The sequence below is a fragment of the Xenopus laevis genome, chromosome 9_10S (assembly GCF_017654675.1).
Source record: "Xenopus laevis strain J_2021 chromosome 9_10S, Xenopus_laevis_v10.1, whole genome shotgun sequence".
In the NCBI taxonomy this organism is placed as follows: Eukaryota; Metazoa; Chordata; class Amphibia; order Anura; family Pipidae; genus Xenopus; species Xenopus laevis.
In genome coordinates, this window is record NC_054388.1 from 98,871,906 (window position 1) to 98,896,013 (window position 24,108).

Sequence of the window (24,108 nt, forward strand, 5' to 3'; positions counted from 1 at the left end):
TAAGTTGTAGTGCCGTTTAAATGCCATAGACAGAGTTGCAGATTGATTCACTAGGTGACAGTCAGTTGCATGTGTAGGCACAACATGCAGAGACCGGTTCACAGCAGGTTTTAATTCTGGGGATCCCTTGTGCCATGTTCAGTACTTTACATGCATTTTTTCAAAGCAGGGTAGTTGATTGGAGCAAGTTGCAAAGAGCATGTGGGTACAGTTTTAAGATGCCTAGAGATGCAAAGATTAGATTATACGAAGTCCCGTCCCACGGAGATCGTCGTTTGGTCAATCAAGCAGATTAAAAGATTTCTATCGGCTGCCGATTTCTCTGCATGTATTGCCGATTGGACGATTTTCAGAGGGAGACTGTCACCAGCTTTGTCGCAAACAACTTTCATACGATTGCTGTCTGGGCAGAACATCATCTGATCTGTTATTTTATTACTTTATTTGATCTGAATGGTAAGTGGCAGGTCGGGAGACGGGGAAGTCCAATCGTTGGAATCCTCGGATCTTTGCATCTATGGCCAGCATAAGTCTCATTTAAATGTGAAATTCTGCACTTTCCATGTATTTGTAAATTAGGCCTTTTATAACAAAGCTTTACGACAGGTCATTCACATTTGCCAAGCTACCCCCTAATTTATGGACAGATATTGCATGGCAAAGTATTGGCTCCTGACCAAAATGGCCCAAAGAACCAAGATCAACTAATTTAAAGACCTCACCAATCCAGAATTCTGCTATTTGCCTCTCTATTGTGGAATTTCAGTAGCTATACTTACTATTCTTTAGTTTCTCGGTCCCATTCCACCACCAACTTCACATGAGCTGCTCCACCAGGACCACAGGATTTTAAAGCCCTGAGTTTAGAACACAATAATGCGTGTAAATAAAAATTTATGTTTATAAAATATAAAATTAAAATTTAATGTTGATGAGTGTTATCAAGATACTGTCGTACGAAATGTGTGCGTGTATGGTGGGAAAAAAGCCGACCGATATCAGCAGAAGACTTGGACTCGGCTCGTCTATTGGGCTGGACGGGAAATTTTGATCTGGTGCCTTTAAGGCAACCCAAACATCGGCCACTGTTAGTGCTGAATCGTCAGATACAGGTAGAATTGTATTGTTTCTACCTGTATATCCGACAATTCAGCTCTACACGAGTGTATTGAAACTAACAGTCTTTCTTGGAAAGATCTTTTCCAAAAAAGATCGTAATTGTTACGTCTATGGCCAACTTAAGAATGATTTTTACGAATAACCATAGATATATTCAACCCAGAAAAAAGGCCATACAGAATGAGAACTGCCATGTAAAATATGAGTTGCTGGTAATGTATCCTGCCCATACACACAGCAAGATGAGTGGAAATACAGGTATGGGACCCATTATCCAGAATGTTTGGGACATGGGGTTTTCAGGATAATATATCTTTCCGTAATTCGGATCTTCATACCTTAAAGGGCATGTAAAGGCAAAAATATAAAATCCCATTTTTACTTTCTTTAATGAAAAAGAAATCTATCTCCAATATACTTTAATTAAAAGATTTCTACAGTTTTTATCATAAACCTGACTGTATGCAGTGCAATTCCCCCTTCTTTTACTGCTGTTGATAGGAATTGTCAGATGGTCCCTAACTGCTGTGCAGGTAAACGATCATACTTTCAAATGGCAGGGGGAGCCCCCCCCACCTTACTTCCAGGAACTTGAGCAGCATTGTTGGATTCCCTGTAGAGATTTGTATCCAGAGACGCAGTGCAGTCTCTATATTATGATTATTCATCAGTCTTGCTGTATTGGCTTCTATGGCAGATATTATTTGACTTGTGCTGTTTTGATAATTTATGACGATCCCTAAGCTTAACCTCCCAACTGAAGCAGAGACCACACTGAGCATGTGCGAGTCTTGATATTGCAGAAATGTCTAACAAAGTTACAAGATGACAGCCCCCTGCGCCAACTTTGAAAGCATAAATCATTTGTCTTATTAGACTGCTGGTGCAGTAAGTTCATGTTTATATTTAGTATACATAATACAGCATTTCTAACATTATTCTATTTTAGACTTTAGTTGCCCTTTAAGTCTACTAATAAAACATGTAAACATTAAATAAACCCAACAGGCTGTTTTTGCCTCCAATAAAGATTATATATTGGTTTAGATCAAGCACAATGTACGGTTTTATTTTTACAGAGAAAAAGGAAATCCTTTTTAAAAATTTTGATTATTTGGATAAAATGGAGTTTATGGGAGATGGCCATTCTGTAATTCGGAGCGTTTTGGATAATGGATCTCATACCTGTACTATCCTTTGCCACTTGTGAATTTTTTTAATTCTGAAAACTACAGTTAACTTGATATTTCAAGCTTGGATAATTTGGATAATTAAGCCAGAGTTTGTACAGATAAAATATTCCATCAAAAGAAAGTTTTTGCATCAGGCAATGTAGAAAGTACCCAGACAAACGTTCTGTGTATATGCATCTGGCAAGTAATAGGAATAATAAAAAGGTGAATTTCAATGCAGATTAAGGGTGCGGGCTGTTTGTTTGCTGCAGAGTAGGGGTGTGGATGTATTTACCTTTCCACCGTGGGGTGACACAGAGGTTTTTCTTCCTGAGGTAAGAGGTATGTAATCCCTACAGCGGTAACCACACGGAGGCTGAACGGACAAACCTGCAAGAGAGCACAAGCAGACACATGTTCTCTAGAAATGATGCAAGACTGACCTCTGAGTTGTAATTGCTGCTTTATAATGTACACTCCCAGGTCCCACACACCTGAACACAAGCTGCAGGGCGCAGGTAATACTGCATCTTTTCCAGGATCTCCTTTTGAAGTACGTCCCATGTGATGTTCCTCTCAAGGTTCAAAACAAACGGCTGCCCAAATCTATAGAGAGAAATGACAAGGTTACATGCAAGTTGAGGCAGGCAAAAAAAAAAATCCATTAGGGTAGTGACACACAGTCATCTCCCACACAGGTGACAGAAGGTCTGAAAATGCGACAATTGGGTAGGCTGCAATAGGAAGGTATTCTCATGCAATTAATCGCCGGCACAGGAGGCGACTGAACACAGAACAAACCATAGTGTGTGTTTTTACTGCAAAATAGAAGCTTCTGATCTTACCTCTTGCCATGCTGCCCGCTGTAAGCTCTGTTACACACAAGCAGCACTATTCGATCACTGGTTGAGCAGCGATTTGCTGGATTCCGCACTGAGCCAGAAGAGTAAAGCCTGTGTTGATCCGTCCCGTGTCTTACGTAGTTTTGGTTGTTATTTACACAGATTGCTGAAGGGAAGACGCACAGGAATTTGATTTAGTAGCCTTGGATACGATATTATGAACATGTTGTACATTATGTATTTTTTTTAGTTGTAATATTGGTATGTAGGCACCATCTCAGTCATTTTGCCTGGTCATGTGCTTTCAGAAAGAGCCAGCACTTTAGGATGGAACTGCTTTCTGGCAGGCTGTTTCTCCTACTCAATGAAACTAACAGTGTCTCAGTGGGACCTGGATTTTATGATTAAATGCAGCTCTTAGGGAAGGGACACATGTAGAGATTCGGGGAGATTTAGTCGCCTGGCTACAAATCGCCTCTTCTTCACTTCAACTTGCAGTACAGCAGTAAAGAGTGACTGAAGTTTATCAGAGCACAAATCACATGACTGGGGCAGCTGGGAAACTGACAATATGTCTAGCCCTACGTCAGAATTCAAAATTAAATGTAAAAAAAACTCGGTTTGCTCTTTTGAGAAACAGATTTCAGTGCAGAATTCTACTGGAGCAGCACTATTAAATGACGCGTTTTGAAAAAGAAAAAAAAAATTCCCATGACAGTATCTCTTTGAAGTAAATGCTTTATAAAGATCAATAAATTTATTTATAGATCAATGGATTTATTAGGACAGAAGCAGCTTGATGTGTTTTGTGCCAATAGGGCTGTGACATTAGCAGGATACAAGAGCCTCTTACACATGGCAGTTTACAAACTCGATTGCGTGCTTTTTTTTTTTTCTTAAATACACTTCAGTGCAGGGGAATTTAGTAGGTAACAGACAATATGCTGGTCATACTCATGTAAGTGCACATCTTTGTCCAGCAAGTCATGGAGTGGGTACAGCCTCCACAGTCAATTAATTTCTTCCCAAATATCCAACTGCCATTGGCCCTGCAATGTGAGAATGAGGAATATTGAGCAGCGAGGGAGCATAATGGAAAAAATACCTCTCTGGCTTAAAATTCCTTCTGGGGTCTCAAAGGCAAATAAGCAGTCACTTTCTTGGATGGTATCTAAATCGTCTGTGTCAAAGAACGAGCGGTGGAACCCATCGAAATACATTTCGGTGATTACTATCTAGTGAGAAAGCAAGGAAAAGAGAGGCCAACATTAAATTACAGGCACAATGAATGATTCAACACTAAAATCTGTTCCGTCGTCATTGCTAAACTACCTTTCCCAAGACATTTCCCAATAGGCGGGTCTCTAATTGCCACCCTGTGTGAATTTCCACTGACCTGATCGAATGGAATCTTGGTTTCCTGTGATACGGCTTCCCTTAACCGTCCCACATTGCCGGATAAAGGGATGGCAACACCGATACGCATGCAGTGGGAGCACTTCCCCTGGTAAGCCACTGTCACATATAAAGGCCTGAATAACAGACAGGGAAGGACAGAGTTAGAACACGGCAGCATAGAAACAGTTCGATCTTTTCACTTTAACAACTAAGCTCCCTTTGAACCATTTTTTAGGCCATCAAAGCTTTACCTAATAAAAAAAAAAGCAAATAAGAAAGAGCAGTCCAATAATTATAGAACATTTGTCATAGAAAGTCTCCTATGTATATGGATATGTTTAACAGTCACCAAAATTTTAAAGGAACAGTAACACCAAAAGTGTACCACAGTAATTAACATTAGTGATGTGTGGGCAGACCTGGCACGCTACATCGCGGGTGGCGGATGGGTGCGGGTTGAGCTCTTCACCACTCAAATGCCGCCTTCCGGGTTAGTCTTTTATAGAAGCTGCGCCTGCTCGCCCGCCCCTTTAGTGATGTTATCGGCGGGGCGGCACGTGTTTATAAAAAGAACCCGGAAGTGCGGATGTGGGCCGGGGGAAATCCTGACCCGCACATCACTTATTAACATATAATAAACGGTTTGCATCCACTGGTAAAAGCGGTGTGTGTGCTTCAGAAAGACTACTATTGTTTATATAAACAAGCTGCTGTGAAGCCATTTAAGCTAGAAAGAAAAGGAGAAAAGGCACAGGTTATATAGCACATAACAAATAAGCCATGCAGAATACAATGGTGTCTTATCTGTGATCTGCTATGTATGCTGTGCCTTTTCTAATTTTTTCCAGCTTAAATGGCTGCCCCATAGTAGAGTTTCTGAAGCAAACGTGCCAGTTTTACCAGTGCAGAGAAACAGTACATGATATTATAATTACATTTATACACCTTCAGATTTTGGTTTTAGTGTTCCATTAAAGCAATAGTTAGTCACTAGTAGATAAGGCAAAAAAAAAAAAAAATGCAATGTAAATTATTTAAGGTACCGTAAATTATTTAAGGTACCGACTGCACGGAGTGAACATGTACTTCCAGATGTGGACCTCCAAGGTTAATTGTTGGGCCCCAACCTGACACTGACAGACAGCCTTGTATAGCAAAACCAGGCCACTGCATTGAAAATATTGGAACGAACTAACCACATAAAAGCACAGAACTAATTAAAGTGGACCTGTCGTCCAGACATAAAAACTGTATAAGAAAAGTCCTTTTCAAATCAAACATGAAATCCAAACTCTACTTTTTATTTAAGCATTCATAGCCATTTTAAACTCATTTAAAAATGTCAGCTGTCAATCAAATATTGTCTGCCCCTCCTCTATGTCTTAGGGATAGAGGCGGGGCAGACAATTACTTTCACTTTCCATTCAGCACTTCCTAGATGTCACTGCTCTCCACACATTCCCCCGTTCTCTTCACCATTTAATTGTGTAGCCAGGGCATGAGGATGGACATCAGGTCCCCCATTCTGGTGCACAAACAAGATTCTGAGATGATACAAGGCTTGTCTTAATAACAGTGTCCACAAAATGGCTGCTGCCTGCTTGCTATAATTATGTAATTATTATAAGTCCCAGACCAAAGGAAACAAGATTAAAATAATTTAAACAGTGCAATTTAAGTTCATTGTGCTTGACTAACATGATAAAAAAGGATTTGTAATTTTTTTTAGGCAACGGGTCCACTTTAAAAGCAGAACTGCTTCCGACATGGCCGGTAGAACCCAAATATCACAAAGCATTGCATAGAAGTCTTACCGTGTGTGGGGCAAGGGGATGGGCAGAGAAATGCAGAGGAAAGGGTCAAAGGTGTTACTCTGTTTCTGACAATGAGGGCACGTCAAGGAAGACCTACAGAAGACAATAGCCAACAACAGAATTAGAGGCAGGATAAACACAGAATTGAGAGAAAATAAGAAAACAAGTTGTTAGAAACACTAACAAGGAACACAATAAAAACCTTCCCTTCTTTTGTATTGAAAAAGTAAAGGAAAATGTGTTATTGTTTTGCACTGGTCTGATCTAGCTTCTACAAAGAGGTTACTGACCCACCTTACAGTTTCAATCAAGCATTAGGCTCCACAGGACGGCTACCAGGCCACAATCTTCCTCTTTCCCTACCAAAGGCAACCCCCAACCCCAGAATGAACCTCCTATGAAGTAGACAGTATGGTGGGATCATTTAACATCCTTGGCAGCACTGGTATAGAAATGTGGCCAAACATTACCTCTGAGTTCATTCACAGCTTTCACAGATAGACATAATAAAATGGTGCTACCCCACATGTATTCCCTTTTTAAAGGGGACCTGTCACCCCAAGAAATAATTCATGATTATTTTATCATGTTAGTTGAGCAAAATAAAACTTACTTACACTACATTTATTATTTAAATTTTGTTTTCTTCAGTCTTGGAATTATGAAAGCTGTTATTAAGAAAAGTTGTGAATCACCCCAAAATCTTGTGTATGCGCCCGAATGGGGGACCTAATGCCCATACACATTGCCCTACACAATTATAGAGTGTGAATGTGGGGAAAGCAGTGATATCTAGGAAGTGCTGAATGAAAAGTAAAAGTAATTGACTGCCCCACCTCTATGCCTTAGGCATAGAGGCGGGGCAGATAATATTTGATTGACAGCTCAGATATTTAAACACCTTTATAACAAGTATGGATGCTTGAATGAAAAAAAGCTATTTGGGTTCCATGTTTAATTTGCTAACAACTTGTTATAGAGCTTTTTAGGTGTATGACTATGAAGATTTTCATTCATCCTGGTCATGGTATATGTAGTATAGGTCAATCTAAAAACAACTGGACTTGCTGAGTAATCAATGAAGACGTTTCACTACTCATCCGAGCAGCTTCTTCAGTTCAACTGACTGGTGTGTAGGTGACAGGTCCACTTTAAAGAGCCCAAGTCATAAGAACAATTTTAGACTATAGAATACTGCAATTTAGCATGCTGTAATCTTTGATGATGGGATTTATAGTCCACCAATATTACCAAGGTAAAAAAAAAACGTTGGTAATTGAAAAGCGGACATTGCATAGATTAGGGATTTCCATTCTGTACATGCTACAGAGCAACCTACTGTAACACTTAATCTTCCCTCAGTTGATACACAGATACCAGGAGTAACGGTTTAGCAACATTTAAAATGCAGACGTTGTATTTTTATCCTAATGAGCATTAGCGAAATTTGCAGTCAGCAGCACAAGTGTGAGAATACATGGTGATATAAAATGCCAAGAAATGTCAATAAAAATGTGGTAGCCCTGTGGGGGAAAAAAAGCCAAAAATGTTATGGGAGGGTTACCTGTACTGAGCTTGGAAAAGCTCTTGAACAAAGGTCCCACTGGATAGGAATGGAGGGCCTTCTCCGGTCAGATCCTCTTCCAGAGGGGGCTACATGAACACACAAGATTCTCCTGTCAGTACATTGTTATCACTTACAGGAAACCAAATCCTACAATGGGCAAAACAGTATGTATTACTGAATCTCTCCATTCAATCACTGTCATATCATTTAGCAGATTGTAGAAGGATTTGCCTGCATACGTGAAAGGGAACCACCATATTTTGGTTTTCGCCAGCATTTTTTCCAAGACAGATAATGCCTCCTCTGGGGCTCCCATTCCTAACAGAGAGGTGGAAAGGTTTATCTGAACCTCCCAAAGAGAAAATTGGAAATGCTAAACCAGGGGTGTCCAACCCGCGGCCCGAGGGCTGCATGCGGCCCATGATGGATGTGAGTGCGACCCAGCTTGAACTTCCGCCAATCCAGGAAACGTCACGTTGCAATGTCACGCACAGAGATCGCATGTAGGTGGTCGCTAATTGTGTGCATGTGTGGTTTAAATTTTACATGGGGTGTGCGGTGTGTGGCTTCAAAGAGCAGGAAAAGCGGTTAACAAGTGAGCGTTTGTGGTTACTTACAAAGGCAGGTAAGCATTCTTCAGCGGCATCACCCGCTATGCTAGGGATATATTCAAAGCCTACATTTGTGAGCAACTTTTTTCAAGAATGAACACAGTAAGGGGCAGATTTATCAAGGGTCGACGTGAAAATTCAAAGTAAAAAAATTCGAATTTCGAGCTATTTTTGTGCACTTCGAACAGGCCAAAATTCCCTTTAAAACTTCGAGTTCGACCATTCACCATCTTAAATGTGCCGAATTGCTTTTTTAGCCTAGAACCTATTTGGAGTTATTTGGTGGACTTTAAAAAAAAATAATCAAAGTTTTTTGGGGCAAATTAATCGAATTTGATCGAATGCGCTAAAACTTAGATTCGAACGATTCGAATACAGCCTATTCACCCGAAGTTAAAACTTCAATTTTTTTTTTTTTTTTAAATTAATTTCGATTGGTTCAAAAAAAACTTCCATTACTTTGAAATTCTACCCTTGATAAAGCTGCCCCTAAGCGTAAAATTTGAAAACAGCGCAGGGGGATATGGGAGCAAGCCTGTAGTCCTCCGTAGAGCGGGAAGGCTGTTGGGCGGATAAGAATCAGTCAGCTGGAGGGGCTCTTGAATGGATCAGTGGCCCCTAATGTGGCATGATCTGACCGGAGTCCTTGATCACCTGCTCCAGCCACAACTTTTGTGTGTCTTCTCCTTCTGAGGACACTAACGAAACTGGAAGTAACAGGAGGAGGCAGGGGATGAAGCCCAGAGCAGGAGGAGGAGTCACAGTTAACAGTTTAGTGTCCATTCTCCAGCTGCAGGATCTTCATCCCCTATGGTGCCTGTGTCCCCCAATTAGGCAAGAGAAAAAAAAAATATAATGGCCATAAACGGGCAGAAATTCCAAGCAATGTAGTGTGGATTAGCACACCCACCTTCTAGGTCAGCAAAGATATGCCTGGTGCACGTGGGTGGAGGCTCGGCAACCCCCCAAAGCAGTAGTGTAGAAAGAACCTCACGGCACACAGGTCTGCATGAAGTTTTCAGTGATTTATTGAAGCGGAGTGCACAGCAACGTTTCAGGGTCACCCCCTTTGTCAAGCATGCTTGACAAAGGGGGTGACCCCGAAACGTTGCTGTGCACTCCGCTTCAATAAATCACTGAAAACTTCATGAAGACCTGTGTGCCGTGAGGTTCTTTCTACACATAAACGGGCAGACCCATTCAGTACCCAGACTGATCAGCCCATGGGTTCGAGTGACTATAGACGTGCACACACTCTTTTCTGTTATTCGGTTTGGTCCGCCAAAAATACCTACACAATCAAAGCAGCAGGAAGTGAAGAGGAGCTTCTGCCGACCAACAAAAAAAATGGAAAGGCTAAATATAGCCAAGAGACAGCCTCCTTTATATGATATAGAAGAGACTCTGAAGCTATCTGGTTTAAGATTTGATATAGCTAATGGTAGCAAGGAAATACACTTTCACATGCCATCCTCCCTTCCTGACAGCTTCTTTAACAGGAAGGAATGGTGTTCCTAAAAATAATATTTGTTTTATCAATTGCCGAGCCACCCGAAGGCACGGAATATTCCAGGTTACCCAACTGTTATGTGCCAAATGCCTAAAGAGCACAATGGCACAAGCAGCTGATCAGAGCCATTAGGTTAGTGATTATTTAGAATTAAAAATGACAAACAGCACTATGGAGAAAACATACATTTGCATATTTAAGACTGACGATGCTCTTTCATATACAAGGCAGTATATTTCAGCATTAATGTTCCTTTAAAGGGGAAGGAAACCTAGTCGGCGCAAACCCCCCACCCCCCTCCCGTTTGTTGCCCACCCTCCCTCCTCCCCACTGGCCTACCCATCCCGCTGGGCAAATGCCCCTAACTTGTTACTTACCCTTCTGCGCAGGTCCAGTCCAGGGAGTTCACCGACGACATCTTCTTCCACGCGATCTTCTTCCCGCTTTGAACGGCGCATGCGCAGTAGGATCATTTCGCCGGTACGATCTACTGTGCACGCGCGCGACTTTTGGCGCATGCGCAGTAGATCCGTACCGGCGAAATGATCCTACTGCGCATGCGCCAAAATGCCGTTCACAGCAGGAAGAAGATCGCGTGGAAGAAGATGTCGTCTGTGAACTCCCTGGACTGGACCTGCGCCGAAGGGTAAAGTAACAAGTTAGGGGCATTTGCCCAGCGGGACGGGTAGGCCAGGGGGGAGAAGGGAGGGTGGGCAACAAACGGGAAGGGAGGTGGGGGGTTTGCGCCGACTAGGTTTCCTTCCCCTTTAAGAGTTGCACAACAAATAATTTTCTGCTACACGGCCCTAAACAGGCTTGTGTTACACACCCGAGGTTTGTGTTTGACCACTACGTTCAGGTCCTCGTGCACGCGGTCTAGCAGCCAAAGAAGAAACTCTTGTGCGTCATGCTGGGAGGTTCCCTGATACTGAAGAGCGTTCCTGGACACAATTGCCTGTAAGAGAGAGACACATTCGGTTTACAAGCACAAATATAAACAGATGTTACTGTAATAGAACTTTTCTTACAATGGTTTCTTCCAGTGACCCTCTGGGATGTTTTATTGTCCTGTCCATCAGCTCCAAGGCACAAACACACTGTGAAACGCATGCAATGGTAAGAAACAATTGGGATACTTTTAGCACTATGTTTCTAAATATGGCGGCTCACTAAACTACAGTCCAGGAATCAGAAAAACTTTTATATACTTCATTAGGTACCTCGACATACGGGAGAAGTCCACTGTTCTCTTATTTTGAAGGCATACCTGTATTAACTGCTAAATCAGACTAAAAAAAAAAAAAAAATCATCAAGCTCCACGTAAAATTAGAATTGCAGTTGCACCTTCACTTCACCTTCAATTCGGCCCGCACATCACTACTTCACTGCTCTTCAAAGGCTTTCAGGGGTGGAGGTTGTGCCAAGAAAAAGCCCAAAGGATATTAGTACAGGTATGGGACCTGTTATCCAGAATGTATTTTTGGCGCATGCGCCAATACTCGTGAAGTGGCGTATTTGGCGCATGCGCAGTTGGAGCAATCTTCCAGTTCGCAACAACTGCGCAGTCGCCGAAAGAAACGGAAATTGCCGAAGGGGAGAAAAAAAAACACAAAGATTTCCAAGGAGAAGATAGCGCCCACGAATTCAGGGGTAAGACTGTGCAGGGAGGGGGCCAATGGGGATTTATCACAATGGGTGGGTTTAGTTCTCCTTATAGGGCAGACACACTGTCAGATTTGGGGAGATTAGTCGCCCCGAAGAAGAGTAGATTTGTCGCTGGGCAACTCATTTTCCCAAATCTGTGTCTCTGCCCTTAGTCTACCAGAAAATGATGTAAACGGTAAATAACCCAATAGGCTGGTTTTGCGTCCAATAAGGATTAATGGTCTCATTTTGGATCAAATACAAGGCACTGTTTTATTATTACAGAGAAAAAAGGAAATCATTTTAAAAAAAAATTTGGATTATTTGGATAAAATGGAGTCTATGGGAGATTGCTGTTTTGTAATTGGGAGCTTTCTAGATAAGGAGTTTCTGGATAACGGATCCCATCCCATAGAGGCTCAGACACAGGCCGCAGGGATTATAGTTACTACAGGCCAATCCTCTGTCTCACACATCTGCGTTGTGGAAGTTCTATTAGAGAATTTACAGCATGGCAAGTTCAGAAGAGAAATACTTATAAGGCATTAGGGTTGCAGGAGCTATCAGTCCCATTGTGGGCCTATTCATTCATTTATAAAATGGCTACTGCCACGAAATATACTTACATTGCTTCTAACGCTGGACCAACTCACAGAGCAGTTAGTGTTACTGTTACAGTATCAAGGAAGGTTTGCAAGTTCCTTTGTTACCTTGTATTATTAGAGTCCTGCGCGGGTTCATTTTTTGGAACACGTACCCGCATTCTTACCAGCTTTGACCCGGACCGCGACCCGCTGAACATCAAGAATCAGGAAGTGCTGTCATTGCAAACCGAAAGTGACGTCAGCGGAAGTAGACATGATCAGGAAAAAAAGGAGTAAAAATGGCTATTGAGGAGCGTGGCCTGACCAGCGACCGGCAGAAACCGCTGACCCGTGTCTATACCTGCACCCGGAACTTCAACCGCAACCTGCAGGTTTTTGCGGGTAACCCATGGGTACCTGACCCGCTGCAGGACTCCACCTTGTATACTATTCACCATAATGCCATTGATTTTCTGCAGCAATTATTTTTGGGTGCACAGGATTAAGCAGCATGTGTGGCTTGGCTAATATCACTTACACTTTCCCAGAATACCTTTCCCATATAAACTCCATATTACTGGGTGTACTGTACATACGACCACTTGGTTTCTTTCCCAAGCACAGCTCCTGATCCCTCCTCCAGTATAGTCATTGGTGGTTTGAAGGATTAAATTTAACTACACAAAACCTAGCCAAATCCTTAAATGTTAAAGAAAATACTAACCAAAAAAGCCATAACTAAAGTAAATGTAACATTTTGATTTACTTTTTCACCACTGGTTACTTCTGAAAGGGGTTGTTCACGTTTGAGCTAAATTTTAGTATGGTGTAGCGATTGACAGTCGGAGAAAATTTGCAATTGGTTTTCGTTTTCATTTCTTATTATTTGCGTTATTTTTACTTTTTTATTTTACTTTTTTTTTTCAGCAGCTCTCCGGTTTTCAATTTCAGCAATCTGGTTGCTGGGGTCCAAATTACCCTAGTAACCATGGATACATTTGAATAAGAGACTGGAATGAGAATAGGAGAGGACCGGAATAGAAAAATTATTACTAAAAAGTAACAATAACTATACATTTGTAGATTTACAGAGCATTTTTTTTTTAGATGGGGTCAGTGACCCCTCATTTTAGTCAGAAGGCAAATAATTGAAAAACTCTAAAAATAAAACAACGAAGACCAGTTGAAAAGTTATTTAGAACTGCCTATTCTACAACATACTAAAAGTTTACTTCCCCTTTAACGCTTTCAATGTCCAAATCCTGCTTGCTAGAGTACACAGACTCCCCAGCAAACTTTGGTAATCATTTAAAGCACTCACTGCTTCAGTCATGAGACTGTGTATTTTAGAGGCACCTGTTTTTTATTGTCTTATACAGGTATGGGACCTGTTATCCAGAATGCTTGGGACCTGGTGCTTTCCAGATAATGGATCTTCATACCATAAGTCTACTAGAAAATCATATAAACATTAAATAAACCCAATAGGCTGGTTTTACTGGTGGTGTAGTTTGGATCAAGTACAAGGTACTGTTAAATTATTAGAGAAAAAGCAAATCATTTTTAGGAATTTTGATTATTTGAATAAAATCGAGTCTACAGGAGACAGGCTTTCCGTAATTCGGATCTTTCTGGATAATGGGTTTGTGGATAACAGATCACATACCTGTACTTGAATATGCAACCAATGATTGTCCACCTTACAGCATATACCCGAGCTGTTGACAGCAGTACCACAATAGGCAGCTACATCAGCTGGACCGTGCTAATTGACCCCTACATATCCTTAGCCCAAGACAGGTGCATCGAGAGAGTCTTCACAAAACATCAGGCCTTCTCGTACTTCGTTCTAAAAATCTAAACCTCTGGGTAAGAAATAGAACAGAAGCAGAAGGAACAGTGCTCACTTAAAAAGGATGGAATAGGTGATAAACTAGAAATATTAATCCCTCTTATCTATCCATACAGTCTGTGACAAACTGCTTTAGGCACTCTATCGTCAATATGCCCTGCATGCACCTCTGCTGCCCCAAAAAAACTATTTCATCATTTGCTTTCCAACTCTTGAATACTATATAAACACGGATGCACCGAATCCATTATTTGGGATTTGGCCGAAATCCCCAAATCCCTTGTGAAAGATACGCCCGAATACCGAACAGAATCCTAATTTGCATATGCAAATTAGTGTTGGGAAAGGAAAAAGTTAGAAAATAGTTTTTCACTTCCTTGTTTTGTGACGAAAAGTCACGTGATTTCCCTTCCCGCCTCCAATTACATAAGGAAATTAGGATTCAGATTCCGTTCGGCCAGGAACAAGGATTCGGCTAAATCCTGGCTGAAACCCGAAATGAATCCTGGATTCGGTGCATCCCTAACTATAAATAATAAAATTGAGATGTATTGCCTAATATATTCTTAACACATTAAAAATGCATGGGATAATCCTTTAGAATACTGAGCCGGGGGTGCAACTGCCCGCAAAAACCTGCGGTACCCTGCGGGTTGCAGGTAGAAGTTTCGGGAGCGGGTATAGACGTGAGTCGGCGGTTCTCCGGGTCTTCTCAATAGCGAGTTTTACTACATTTTTTCTGATCATCCCAACTTCCAATGATGTCACTTCCCGTTTTACTCCTTTTTTTCTGATCACGCCAACTTCCTATGACGTCACTACCGATTTACAATGACAGCATTCCTGTTTTACTCCTTTTTTTCTGATCACGCCAACTTCCAATGATGTCACTTCCGGTTTACAATGACAGCATTCCTGTTTCTTGATGGTCAGCAGGTAGGGTTGCCACCTTTTCTAGAAAAAAATACCGGCCTTAGCTCTGCCCAAAGCCCCACCCCCAATCCCGCCCAAAGTCACACCCCCTGTGTCTAGCTATTAAAGCCCCAGTCACGCTGACGCCGCACACAAATCTTCTCATCATCACGCGTAGAGTCCAAGCGGGTAAGTACGCGGGTTGCTAGTCCGGGTTGGGTTCGGGTTTAACAAATTGGTTCTGCACAGTACTCTACTGGGAGGCACAGGCAATGATTATTTATGGCCGAGTTACAGACTGTCTGGAGACTTTTTCCAGCTGAATCATTTTAAATATATACATGTGGATACAGTATGTTGGATAATCAACACTGACAGCATTGTTATTGACCATGGATCAACGAGAGTGTTCTTCTTTAAGAGGTTACTGTCTAGCCATACCCATTTACAGCAATCACGGCAGACTTCCCGGAGAAGCTATTCTTGGCCATCTTCAACAAATTGCCATTCTTTTACTCCCAATCAGACAGCTCTTTTAAGTACTCTTCAGGCTTTCCAGCACGGTGTTATAGATCTTTAATGTTGTGGCAGCAATCAATGAAAAAAAAATGAAGCTTCAATAAGTATGTCAGCTGTGTGAAGAGGGGAGGCCAGGGCATGGCGGAATAGTCTGAGAGGACCAATACCATTAGAAAATAATAATTATATTACTAGCGGGAACTTTGCCAGACTTGTGGCACTTTTAAGTTCTAAATAAATGTACCGGTTTCTGAAAACAGGTATTATGTATATACAGGTATAGGATCCGTTATCCAGAAAGCTCAGAATTACAGATTACAGTCTCCCATAGACTTCATTGTAATTAAATAATTCTGATTTTTAAAAATGTTTTCCTTTTTCCCAACCAAGATATAATTAATCCTTATTGGATGCAAAACAATCCTATTGGGGTTTTTTTTAATATTTAATTGACGTTTTAGTAGTCTAAAGGTACGGAGATAGAAATTACAGAAAGATCACTTATTCGGAAAACCACAGGACCCGCGCTTTCTGGATAATAGGTCCCATATCTGATGCATATTAAATAGGGATGCACCGAATCCGTTCGGGATTCAGCCTTTTTCAGCAGGATTCGGAACCGAATCAGAATCCCAATTTGCATATGAAATTAGGGGCGAGAAGGGAAATTGCGTCACTGTCACAAAACAAGGAAGTAAAAAATGTTTTCCCCCTTCCCATCCCTAATTTGCATATGCAAATTAGGATCTGTTTCAGTATTCGGCTGAATCTTTCATGAAGGATTCGGGGGTTCGGACGAATCCAAAATAGTGGATTCGGTGCATCCCTGATATCAAACCTAGGTTTGTACATTAATTTATTGATTTAACAAATGGTTTGGTGTTTATAGGTCTCAATGCTTTTTTCACCTTTGTATCAAATATAAAACTGCAGGCCTGTTGAATATTTACAGGGGTCCATCATACCCACATAGGAGTGATATAAAATGTATGTAGTTTTATCATTTGCACTGGGGTAGAGCGGCTGTTATGAAACTAATGGTTCACATAATGAACAAAACTAAGCCTGGTATCTGTACCCAAGCTATAGCAGATACACAAAGGACCATCAACAAGGAAGGGAATTTCCCTTGAGTTACTCCCTGGGGGTTTTTATGGACAGTTTTATATTGGCATGAAGCTCTTTGTGGATTGAAGCTAATGGCATTGCTTTATTACCTATATGATGCTGCCAGCAGTGTGCAAGGGAAACATACTGCTCAAACACTGCAACAATACTAGCGTACCAGCATTCAGCACAGGAGAACACTTCTAGGAATACAACGTGGGACACACAGGTGTTACAAAGCATGAGTAATCGGAAAATGTTTTCCACCAATGTGTCCGTATTACTTTCCAGGGAAGAAACAAACACAAATATTTGCTTTGCCATAACAAGAATTAACATTTAGGGTAGGGACACACTGGACGATTTGTCGCCAACGTTTTTAAAAAGCAAATCGCGGCGACAAATCGCTCGTTTTGTCTCTGAACAAAAACAAATGAAGAAGCCAGCTCCTGTGCCCACAGCGCGTTTGTGAATCGCCTGTAGCTCCAAAACGAACAGACCCTTTTCCGAGCGATTTATCAGAAATAGCATGTACTTAGAAAAGCACTGAAATCTCCTAGACACGCACACACATACAGATAAGTAGCAGCAATTGTATTCAAATTACAATGCGAACGCAATGACGCAAGAACGCAAGCACGTAAAGACGCCAGGTTACAGCGGGAAGCACAAACCGTTTCTGGTTTGGGTGGAGCAGGTACCGCACTGAGTAATGGGATACAAATCGCTCTGTGCCAATAGTCACTGTGAATCGTCTGTTCAAAAAAGACGATAGTCTTTTTGCCGCGATTTGCTTTTTAAAAACGTTGGCGACAAATCGTCCAGTGTGTCCCTACCCTTACCCTTAGGGCAGAGACATCCTGTCAGTTTCGGGGAGATAAACGCCTGGCAACAAATCTCCTCTTCTTTGGGGCGACTAATCTTCCAAACTGCCTTCCCGCCGGTTAGAATGTAAATCTCCGGCGGGAAGGCAGTTCGGGGAGATTAGTCGCCCCAAAGAAGAGGAGATTTGTCTCCGGGTAACTAATCTCCCTGAATCTGCCTGTGTGTCTGACCTTAAAGGAGAAGGAAAGGATAAAACTAAGTAAGCTTTATCAGAAAGGTCCATATAAATTCACCAATAAACCCTCAAAGTAATCTTGCTCTGATTTCCTTCTCTTGTGCACACATAGGCTTTTGTATCAGACTTCCTGTTTTAGCTTACACCTCCAGGGCTTGGGCTTGAGCATGCTCAGTTTGCTATTCTTCCCCTCCCTGCTGTAATCTGAGCCCAGAGCTATGAGTGAGCAGGGAGAGACTCAGGCAGGAAGTGATGTCAGAGCAAGCCGATGTCGCAGCTGCTATCCTAAACAAACAGAGAGCTTCTAGAGCGGTTTACTCGGATATGGTAAAGAAATCTGCAGAATAAATATATAGCGTTATAGTTTGCACTATTGTGGCTAATTTATTGGCAATAAACTGCCTCTGTAGCTTTCCTTCTCCTTTAAGGCACTAGAAATAAAAGAATTCTAGCCCTATTGTCTGCCTTTACTTAACTGCCAGCTACAGACACCACAAGGCCCGGGTGGTATAATTGCTACATTGGGAATGGGCCAAGGAGAATCCCCACAGGGTGGAGGCACTTTTTAGCACTATGAGGAACACAGTGCTATGATCAACGCTACTTTGGTAATGCCTCTTCTCAATCCCAAACAATTTCCATTCACACCCAAAGTTTCTCACCACCCATTAAGGTTAATGCCTTTCTATGATGCCACAGCTGGGGGTTTCTCCACGGGCTGAAAAATGCAGAGATGCACTATACCCGACGATAGAAGCTGCATTAATTACATTGTCCCAAGTGGAAAAAAAGTTCCAAAACCGTACTCCTATCATGTAGAGTCCTGAGGAGCTTACAGTCTGTACTTGCTTGCTGCTTGAGGCACAGTTAAATAAAAGTTGTCAAAGGAATGAAACCTTTGGCCAAATGGGACTGGTAAGCAATACAAAAAGGATACACATCACTACGTAAAGCCTGCTAAACATGGCTACCCCTTATCACTACAAAATGCACCTAGAGAGACTCTAAAGGTGGCCATACATGGATAGATCCGCTCGTTTGGCGATGTCGCCAAACGAGCGGATCTCCCTCCGATATGCCCACCTTGAGGTGGGCAATATCGGGCAGATCCGATCGTGGGCCCTAGGGCCCAACGATCGGATCCTAGCATTCGGCAAACGGGCGGTCGGATCGCGGGACCGCATCAACGAACAGATGCGGCCGCGATCCGACGGGATTTTCTGTCCCATCCGATCGAGATCTGGCGACTTTCGGCCAGATCTCGATCGGGGAAGCCCGTCGGGGGCCCCCATACACGGGCCAATAAGCTGCCGACACAGTCTGTCGGCAGCTTTTATCGGCCCTTGTATGGCCACCTTTAGATCCTTTTACAGCTCAATAGGAGTCAACAAATCTATCTGAAGAATATGGATTACAACTGAAGGACATGTAGATCTAATTGTAATGTAGTCCAAAGTGATGGCTCTTGCAAGAATTAAGCTGGCCATAGACGCAAAGATCTGATCGTACGAATCCTCGTTTCTTTAAGATTTTTGTGACCGCGTGTGGAGAGTATCAACATGTTTCATCCCACGGAGATCGGTCGATCGGACAGGTTAAAAGATTTGTCGGCTGCCGATAATATCTCTGCATGTATTGCCGATCGGACGATTTTCATTGGGAGACTGTCACTAGCTTTGTCGGACATAACTTTTGTACGATAGTCAGGGGCAGAACATCGGCTGATCTGTTCTTTTACTACTTTATTTAAACTGAAGGTTAGTGGCAGGTCGGGAGATTGCTTCTATGGCCAGCTTTACACAACAAAATGATTGTTATAAAGGAAAAACTGGTTTATTTATCCATCATTTTTGTCCCCAACAGGAACCTTTCTCAAGGAAAAGAATTGTAATATTTGGAATATGCAATAGGGATGTTGATCCCAAAAGATTCCCATATATTAGGTGAACTTGCATTCCCACCAGGAGAGAGTTTATAGAAACAATTGAAATCTAACAAAATCAGTGCCAATTTAATAATTCCATACAGAAAAAGCAGGCATGGCAGCTGAACATGGTACTGGGGAGTGAACATACAGAGGTTTCTGCATTGGAGCTGCAAGTTGATCCAAGGACTAGTCCGATTGTCCTTTTGGAGTCAGGAAGGACTTTTTTCCCCCCTCTGCGGCAAATTGGAGAGTCTTCAAATGGGGTTTTTGCCTTCCTCTGGATCAAAGCAGTTAGGCAGATTAAAATAGAGTTAAAGGGATACTGTCATGGGAAAAAAAAAATTTCAAAATGAATCAGTTAATAGTGCTGCTCCAGCAGAATTTTGCGCTGAAATCCATTTCTCAAAAGAGCAAACAGATTTTTTTTTATATTCAATTTTGAAATCTGACATGGGGCTAGACATATTGCCAATTTCCCAGCTGCCCCAGGTCATGTGACTTGTGCTCTGATAAACTTCAATCACGCTTTACTGCAAGTTGGAGTGATATCACCCCCTCCCTTTTCCCCCCAGCAGCCAAAGAACAATGGGAAGGTAACCAGATAGCAGCTCCCTAACACAAGGTAACAGCTGCCTGGTAGATCTAAGAACAACACTCAATAGTAAAAACCCATGTCTCACTGAGACACATTGTTACATTGAGAAGGAAAAACAGCAGCCTGTCAGAAAGCATTTCTCTCCTAAAGTGCAGGCACAAGTCACATGACCAGGGGCAGCTGGGAAATTGACAAAATGCCTAGCCCCATGTCAGATTAAAAAATTGAATATAAAAAAAAATCTGTATGCTCTTTTGAGAAATGGAATTCAGTGCAGAATTCTGCTGGAGTAGTAATATTAACTGATGCGTTTTGAAAAAAAAAAAACATGTTTTCCCATGACAGTATCCCTTTAAAAGGTTGAACGTGTGTCTTATCAACCTAACTTACTATGGAATAGCCTACAGTTTTCAGCACGTAAGAGATCAGTGTGTAAGGCGAGAAAATGTGTTTCACTCCCAAGGAATCAAAAAATAAGAAAACTGAAATGAATAAGGAAGGTGTGGCACAAGCAATGTTTGGCAAGAGGAGACTTGTACGGGGAGTAAGGAACAAATGCTGATATATGAAGTAGTTTCTACCCTTTTAAACAAGTGAGAATAGAATCTGCTGAGGTGGAATCCAATTTCATTTCAGAGAAAGTCAATGTTTTCTTGGACATAAATGTCATACATTAGCATGGAAAGAGATGGAGCTGCCAGGCAGAGAAACAAATGATTGCAATGTTAAGCTGGCCATAGATGTAAAAATTTTTAAAAAAGTTATTTTCTTTATCGCGAGACCCAAAATTATCTTGAAACGATTGTTTAAATGCACGATTTGTCATCAACTAAAGACCATTTCAAGCTATGTTGTCTAGTTGAAGCCAGAAAAACGGACAGATGGACGAAAAATCATAAGATGTTCGATTGTTCGATTCCCACTAACCTCACGATAATTTGACGGATTGGTTGGATTGCTTACTGTAGAAAGAACAGGGAAAACTGAAATGGAACTCCTCCCCAACACGGTTTGTTGTACAGAGAAAGACAATATTCCAAGTGTCTTTGGAGTATAGATTAAAACCATCCAAAATGCTTTGTTAAAGGAGTGGTTCACCTTTATGTTAGCTTTTAGTATATTATTGAATTCCCAAATTATAAGCAACTTTTCAATTTGTTTTCATTATTTATTTTTAGTAGTTTTATAATTATTTGCCTTTTTCTTCCAACTCTTTCCAGCTTTCAAACGGGCGTCGCAAATGCTCTGTAAGGCTACAAATGTATTGTTATGGCTACTTTTACTTGCCATCTTTCTAGCAAGGTCCTCTCCATATTCATGCATGGTTGCTAGGGTAATTTGGACCCTAGTTACCAGATCGCTTAAGATGCAAATTGAAGAGCTGCTGAATAAAAAGCTAAATAGCTCAAATACTTTAAATAATAAAAAAAAGTCAACCAATTGCAAATTGTCTCAGGATATCACTCTCTACATCATACTAAAAGTTAACTCAAAGGTGAACAACCCCTTTAAAGTTATTTCTACGGGTAAGGTCACACTGGGCGATTCAGGGAGATTTAGTCAGTATTAGGACTGCTCTTTTAGTTGCTTTCAGAAGTGCCCCATATATATATTTAATTATTAATTCAGGCATCATGTTTTTCTAGTTTTGCCTCTTTACGCAAGCATTGATTCGAGCTGTTCCGCTCTATGAAAGGTATCCGGCAGCTGTTATACGGAGTCATGGTTTGAACAAAAGGCTTGACGATAACAAACCTCTGCATGTAATGGGACACCAGGTTTTTATTTTTTTGGTCTGTGGCTATGAAAGGGTTGTTCTACCTTTATTTAGCACTCAAAAAAAAAGAAAAAGGGAAACACCCTATGTCTATTTGCTAATCTAAAAAGAAACAGAGGGTGTTTTTGGCACAGCGAGGAAAGGAAAGGGCATGGGACAGTGATCCCCCAATCAGATCCCTGCGCTAAGTTCACCAACCCTGCAGCGCGATGCAATGGAAATGATAACAGGGGCAGGATTTAAGAGGACTATAAAGGGCAGGAAAGGCAGAAACTAGATAAGCACAAATGGAGATGTGTCCTAGGCAATTGTCCCAAAAGCTCATTGCTGCTTACTATACTGGCCATGGGGAACTACCAATTCCCAACCTCAGCTGCACCTCTTCACTCAGAGCCAGTATTTCATCTCCTGTGCTCCATGGCTCCTCTCTTTATCCAAAATATTGGCTTGCCACTGGCCTCCGATCTCCTCATCCACAGCCTGACATCTCCCATCACCACCACCACACCCATAACAACATCTCATTCATAAAACATGGGTGCTGTGTGCACTTTTCACATGAAATCTCATCAATGAACGAGCAAAAACAAAGGCTGGGTAGGCCCATTCCCGCTTAATGCCATGCCCCAATCCAAGTGGCCCTATGACATCTGCCTTTATGCCAACTCTCATACCAAGGGCATTAAATATGGTGTTAATGCAGCAAGCAAGGCAGACAAAAAGAGAAAGAGCTCCCTTGAAAGCTACACCCTCTAATCCAAGGATGAGAACAGTTGGATCCCAAGGGATAAAATTCATCCCTTGTTAATGCAAAGGAGAGTAATGGATCCCCTCTTTCCTTATTTAATCAATTTCCAGCACCAACTGCCACTCAATAGCCTCCGCCAGTAGATTTCCTTTGGGTCTGCAGGGTACAAATCAGTGCAATTTAGCAATATGTAAGTGATTCCAAACTGCCACATATGTGGCTGAATTGGATGTTCTTAGCCAACACCCAGTGGATATACATATCTCCTTCACAATCTGAAAAAGAACATCCCACATGCATCAGCAGAGAAAACTCCCAATTCCTCCCTTCATCACCAAACTACAAAGCAAGGGGCTTCAGCAAGCATCTCTCCAGCTGTTTACATATTCCAGGCTGGAGGGGGGGGGGGCAGTTTCATGTCTACTAGGGACTATCCTAGTAGATAGGAAACATATCTATTTTTAAAAATACAGGGTGCAAGCTGCTTCCTTATGGATCCCCTTTTAAATCAAAGCACTGCCCTCCAGTAGCATACATTCATGCCTTGCGCTGGCAAGTCCCACTTCTTCCAATCAGATAACTTCACGCAGCAGCCATTTACAAACAGCATGCTGGGGGGTGTAGTTCAACCATAGGGACAGGCCGATAATCCTGAATATAAAGCAAACATCAAGTTTGGTCTCTGCGTTGTGAAAACAAGGAGGATGGAGGAGGTGGGCATGAAACCTATACCATCCTGTGAGGGCAGTGGGTTCATTAAAGGAGAATTCAACCCTAAATTTTAAAAAAAAAAACGCTACCCTACATAGACCCTCCTCCCCCCAGCCTAAGTGTTACCCAGGCCAAATGGCCCCAACGTTTTACTTACCCATTGGTGCAGATTCAGGCATCTGAGTTCACGGGCGCCATCTTCGTCTCTTTGGAATAAGGCCGGAGTGGCGGTGCATGCGCAATTCTCTGACTGGCAACAACTGCGCATGCGCCGAAACTCACGAAAACTGCTGAAGCGGCAGTCTCATTCCAAAGCGCCTGAAGATGGCTGCCCTGAACTCCACTCTACAGAAACTGCACCGAGGGGTAATTGAAAAGTATGGGGCATTTGCCCGGTGGGGGGCAGCGAGGCTGGGCAGGAGGAGGGTCTATGTAGGGTAGGGTTTTTTTATTTTAGGGTTGAATTCTCCTTTAGGGTCAGGGCACACACGCAGATTCTGGGAGATTAGTTGCCCGACGACAAATCTCTTCTTCTTGGGGGCGTCTAACCACCCAAAACTGCCTTCCCGACGGCTAAAGGGTAAAGCGCCGGCGGGCTGGCACTCGTATTGATACGTCCAGGCGACTTCGGGAAAATG

At 42.0% G+C, this 24,108-nt stretch overlaps 1 protein-coding gene across 2 annotated transcripts in view; it reads right to left on the bottom strand.

Moving 5' to 3' along the window:
* usp31.S (ubiquitin specific peptidase 31 S homeolog) overlaps positions 1-24,108 on the bottom strand; it is a 40,951-nt gene that overhangs the window by 15,471 nt on the left and 1,372 nt on the right. For both annotated transcript variants that reach the window (XM_041579260.1, XM_018239200.2), the window contains exons 2-10: positions 10,863-10,988; positions 7,910-7,998; positions 6,346-6,438; positions 4,530-4,665; positions 4,239-4,368; positions 3,137-3,299; positions 2,786-2,897; positions 2,587-2,681; positions 780-857 (exon numbers count right to left, since the gene is read on the bottom strand). In XM_041579260.1, the coding sequence (XP_041435194.1) occupies positions 780-857; positions 2,587-2,681; positions 2,786-2,897; positions 3,137-3,299; positions 4,239-4,368; positions 4,530-4,665; positions 6,346-6,438; positions 7,910-7,998; positions 10,863-10,988 (1,022 nt within the window). The remainder of the gene's footprint in view (positions 1-779; positions 858-2,586; positions 2,682-2,785; positions 2,898-3,136; positions 3,300-4,238; positions 4,369-4,529; positions 4,666-6,345; positions 6,439-7,909; positions 7,999-10,862; positions 10,989-24,108) is intronic.